Source organism: Simochromis diagramma, unplaced genomic scaffold (genome assembly GCF_900408965.1).
Source record: "Simochromis diagramma unplaced genomic scaffold, fSimDia1.1 OVJJ01000746.1, whole genome shotgun sequence".
NCBI classification, from domain to species: domain Eukaryota; kingdom Metazoa; phylum Chordata; class Actinopteri; order Cichliformes; family Cichlidae; genus Simochromis; species Simochromis diagramma.
This window is the reverse complement of record NW_024386757.1, coordinates 543,865-549,176: the sequence shown is the minus strand read 5'-3', so window position 1 is coordinate 549,176 and position 5,312 is coordinate 543,865. Positions and strand designations below refer to the sequence as shown.

General features: G+C 51.2%; 1 protein-coding gene across 1 annotated transcript; it reads left to right on the top strand.

Moving 5' to 3' along the window:
- Positions 1-2,897: 2,897 nt before the first annotated feature.
- LOC120730097 lies at positions 2,898-4,246 on the top strand. Its single transcript, XM_040026229.1, has one exon. The coding sequence runs from the start codon at positions 2,898-2,900 to the stop codon at positions 4,113-4,115; it is 1,218 nt and encodes a 405-aa protein (XP_039882163.1). The 3' UTR covers positions 4,116-4,246.
- The last annotated feature ends 1,066 nt before the right edge of the window (positions 4,247-5,312 follow it).

The following is a 5,312-nucleotide window of genomic DNA, read 5'->3' as shown; positions in this document are numbered from 1 at the left end:
ATCCATTTTGTTTGCCAGAGAACGGACATTGGCGAGAAAAATACTGGGTAAAGGCAGCCGGTGTGGTGTTAGCTTTAGCTTAGCCCGTAGCCCTCCGCGCCTACCTCGCCTTTGTTTACGATCTCGGCGCCGTCTGCGTGCACTTCCGCCCGGCCGGGGAGAGTGGGCAGCCTCCGGTGTTCTGGAGATCTCTGGGATGAGTCGGAGATCGGCGATAAAACTGTTGGAGTTGTGAGTCCAGATGTCCAGAAGCTCTTGTCTGCTGTAGGTCAGCAACGCACAGCAATTCTGGACGAATAATCCAGTTAAAAGTAGATAAAAAACCGCTAAATAGCAGATTCTGGAGAGACACTGAGCCTCGCGTTGTTCACGCGCCGCCATCTTGGTTTAGTTTAGTGGGTCCTGCAGGATTTTCCACAACTGCAATTGTAACCCAGTTCCTAAAATCATCAAAAAAAAAAAAAAAAAAGAGAAAAGAATAAAAAGTAAAACATTTTATGTTCAATATTTCTGTTCTTACTGTCCTTGTTTAATGAAAGTGAAACGAGATCAACTTATTTATTTAAACAAAAAAGGGACAGATTTATATATTTGCTTTGGTTAAACAAGGGTTAAGTTTCTCCAAGGGTTGATGAGCTCTGGTGAGAGCCTATTGTTTTATTCCACTCCTCGCGTGTCAGCCAATCAGTGAAGCTCTAGGCAGCTCTTGTCCCTCCTTAGTACCAGCTCCCAGGTTCCCTTTCAGTCGATTCACTCGGTACAACACATAAGTATGGGATATCACGGCCTCGTGTGTCCTGGCTGAAGAAACCTTTATTCACGCCTTTAAGGCAGATGACGTGTGATGACACGCGTACGGCCCCGCCTGCACATATAGCAGCTGTCATCATAGTCATCCCTCAGTTCTTACACTCTTCACCTCGCTGAGAACACCTCTGCTGAGTTGGGCTAGCTAGCTGCTGCTAGTTAGCTCCATTGTCTGCTGACTTGAACTTAGCTTAACTGCCCCTGTTGGTGTTAGCCTCCACCGCCCAGTTGATGTGTAGGCTGCCCGCAGAGCGCTAATTTCAAGTTTTCCTGTGCAGCGTTTCGCTTCGCGTTTTGGAATGGACTCCAAACCGAAGCGAGCAAAGCAGAAATCTTCTGTTCGCCCCTGTCCTCAGGGATGCGGTTTCTGTTTGCACGACAGCGACCAGCACGATGCCTGCCCTGTCTGCCTGGGGATGGTCCACGCTAGGAGAGCGTTGACGGAGCCTGTGCGTTTTGTCACTCCGGCACTCGACCCTGGAAAGACGGGTGACGTTTGTGGAAAAAGTGCTGGGACGCTCGGCTGTCGCACGGCATGACCCTCTCCTTTCCGAGTCTGGAGCCCCAGCTTCGTCCGAGTCCGAAGACGAGAATTTTCCGGTCGATGTCCCCGCAATTAGCTGGGCTGACCACATAGAATATGTTGACGGGTTAGCCGATGACGAGCCTGAACCATGCAGGAGCGCTGACGGGCTTCAGCCTGGGTTGAAGCCTGCCAGCGCTCCCCATGAAGATGATGAGGTGCTGGACATCGGCCTGGACATCCATGGTTTGCCGGAGGATGAGCAGGAGAGCTCATTGTTGGCCCAATGTGCCGCCGCTGCTGCGCCAGTCGGCCACGATGACACCTCTCTTTTTTCCCTGTTTTGCCGTGCTGCTGAGAAGCTGCAGGTGGACTGGCCCTCTTCTCCGTCAGCTCAGAAGCCGTCACAGTTCGCGGGTTTTTTCCTCCCACCGGAGCCCGCAATGGCCAAAAACTGCCTTCCCATGTTCTCAGACTTTCTCTGCGATTTAACAGCATCATGGGACAAACCTCTGTCTACCCACTGTGCCCGGCTATGGACAGTACATGGAGTTGGACGGCGCCGAGGGGGCTGGCTTAGCTAACCCACCCCTATGGAGTCGTCTCTGGCTGCTTATCTGGCCCCGTCCTATAACCATGGTGTCGGCGGCCCCGCAACTCTGCCGTTCAAGCACTGCAGATTCTCTGCTTCGCAGCTGCAGAAGATTTATCGAGCTCAGGCCGGCACTACTCGCGCCATGAGCTCCGTCACCATGCTCCAGACGTACCAGGCAATGTGCCTGGCGGAGCTCGGATCGCTGGTTCCTGATGACAGCCCGCTGGCACCTCTTCTTAACAAGGTCAGAGTCACCACAGATTACATCCTTGCTGTGCAGCGCTCTCCCTGAGCAGATGGATGGCTTCGACAGTAGTGGCGCAGAGGCACCTGTGGCTGACCCTCTCTGACGTCCCGGATAGGGACAGAGCTGTATATCTGGACGCACCAGTGTCTGCGGCTGGGTTATTCGGACATTCACTTGAAGCCATTCAGGCTAGATTTGATCTGAGGAAGAAGCAGATGGAAGCTCTGCGCGACATCATCCCCAGACGTCAGCCCAAGCCCAAGCCTGCAGCTAGCTCTCACAGGCCCGCCGCTCCACGCCAGTTGGCCTGGAGCAAAGGCCCACCCTCGGGCCCCCGGTGGGACCCGACGCCCAGGAGGAAGAAGGCTCAGCCCTCCTAGCTGTGGTTTCGAGTGGAGAAGGGGTCCAGCAGCAGGGAGACGCTGCTTTTACCCCTCTGTTGCCGCCCAAGAGGTGCCGTTCTGTTCAGGTTGTCAGCCCCAGAAGGCGCTGCACTTTCCTAACACTGTCTCCCAAGCACAAAACCCCTGCACACAAAATGCCTCAGGTAACTCCCTGTTCAGGTGTGTTAAATGTTCAGGTGACCACATCAATTCTTCCCGTTGTTTTTCATTGTTGTGCCCCAGAAAAGGTGCCTCCAACAATATGTATGAATGTACATGTTACAATCAATAAAGAGTGTTGTTTACTCTCAAACAATCACAAATGCTCAGCCTGCCGGCAGAATGAGCCAGGTCAGGCAGGTGGTGCATTCCCCTGCAGACACACTGGGGGGTGACAATGCCCCGCTGATGGTGCTGCAGGTCAGCCGGCTGGCTGCTTGCTTCCCTCAGTGGCGCGCTTGCGCCCCCTCTCCGTGGGTGCTGCGAACCGTTGCCATGGGTTACCGATTGCAGTTCTGGGTCAAGCCACCTAGTTTCCAAGGAGTCGTAAACACGACTGTCAACGCCGAGGCGGCCATGATACTCAGAGAGGAAATAAAGGCACTATTGCAGAAAAGAGCAATACGAGCGGTCCCCGCTTCAGAGACAGACAAAGGTTGGTATAGCTGCTATTTTGTTGTTCCGAAAAGAGGGGGAGGGCTTCGTCCCATCCTCGACCTGCGAGTCTTGAACACGTATCTACGAACGTACAGGTTCAAGATGCTAACACTCAGACAGCTCTTGAATGCAGTCGGCCCGGGAGATTGGTTTGCAACAATCGATCTAACAGATGCTTATTTTCATGTGGCTATACACCCGAAACACAGGCAGTTTCTGAGGTTTGCATTTGAGGGCATAGCCTACGAATACCTAGTGCTGCCGTTCGGGCTGTCGCTCGCTCCTTGCATCTTTACGAAATGTGCCAAAGCAGCGCTAGCGCCCCTCAGAGAGAGAGGCATCCGCACCTTAGCCTACCTAGACGACTGGGCTCTCGTAGCTTGCTCCAGAGAGCAGGCGGAGACAGCTGTCACTGGTTCTGTCACACATTCAGACACTGGGGTTCTCTGTGAACTTTCAAAAGAGCTCACTAATCCAGAGTCAGCAGATTTCTTTCCTCGGTTTGGAAATATGCTCGCTTTCCAGCCGCGCACGTTTGTCGGAGCACAGAGTGGCCGCGTTTCATCGCTGCCTTGCTCAGTTTCAGCTGGGACACAGACTGCGTTTCCAGACGATATTACGCTTGTTGGGCATGATGGCATCTATGATCGCCATAGTGCCGCTTGGACAGTTAAAAATGAGAGCATTTCAACGCTGGACTCTCTCTCACCACCTGTGTGCATCGCGTCACCTCCGGAGGAGGCTGCCGCTAACTGCATTTTGCATGCTAGCTCTCCGTCCTTGGAGGGAGCCCAGGCTTCTGCATCAGGGCTCTCGGATTGGGAGGGTGTTGTTTCGCAAGGTGGTGTCCACAGATGCTTCCCTAAGAGGGTGGGGAGCGCTGTGCGAGGGTGCATCAGTTAGAGGAATCTGGTCCGCAGCTCAGCGCCAGCTGCACATCAACCACTTAGAGCTGTTAGCTGTGTTCTTAGCTCTAAAGCATTTCTGTCCAGTCCTGGAGGGCCAGCATGTCTTAGTCAGGACGGACAATTCAACAGTGGTGTCTTACATAAACAGGCAGAGAGGAACACACTCTCTCCCCCTTTTGACGCTGTCTCGCTCTCTGCTGTTATGGTGCAGTGTTCATTTTCTGTCTCTGAGAGCCACCCATGTCCCGGGCCTCCTGAACCTGGGGCCAGACCTTCTCTCCAGGGGGGGGTCCTCTGGTGAGAGAATGAATTTTACACCCTTTAATAGTGGCTCAGATTTGGGATCTATTTGGCAAGGTGCAAATAGATCTTTTTGCTTCCAGGGTAAATACTCACTGCCCCCTGTTCTTCTCCATAATCGACCACGATGCACCCTTGGGCTTGGACGCGCTAGCGCACCAATGGCCACCAATGGTAATCTTTAATCTTACTGCAGGTTACAGCTGTGAATTTTGAACATTGATACTTTGAACTTTGAACCTTAATATTTTAATGTTGTACAACATGACTGAACTGATGATCATTGAATTGATGATAGCTGATCTGAATAGTAGTTACTGCAGTGTGACACTACTTTTGTTTAATTTGTGAGGGTTATTCTTAAATTGTTCGTGACATATATTTGACCATTGTTTATAGGTCAGGTTTTTATATGGGACGAATCCAAAGACCAGGTCAGCGGTTCCAGATCCCAGAGTATTCCAGTGTTCTCTGAATGGTGAGCCAACCCAAGATCCTAGGAGACGATCTACATATACACGCATGCTCATTTGCACATTGATGGACTGCAATCCTCTATTGTACAAATAGTACGGTAGGACAGATAATCTGTGTAGCATTCCAGCCGGACTTTATTCAGATGATGCACTCAATGATCATTACGGATGGACCATGGTGGGGTATTCGAACCCATTTATTCACAAGTTACCATAGACACATCGTAAGAGCTGTAATCATGACATAAAACAAAATAAACATTCACTTGATATGACCACGTTTCCGTTATGCTAATTAAGTCACAGAAAAGGCACAGGAGGTGCTAGCATCAGCCTGCTAGATCACTCATATACTTGTTAACAATCAAGTAATACATTTACAAATTGTCCGAAATGTAAACAACAAGTACAACACA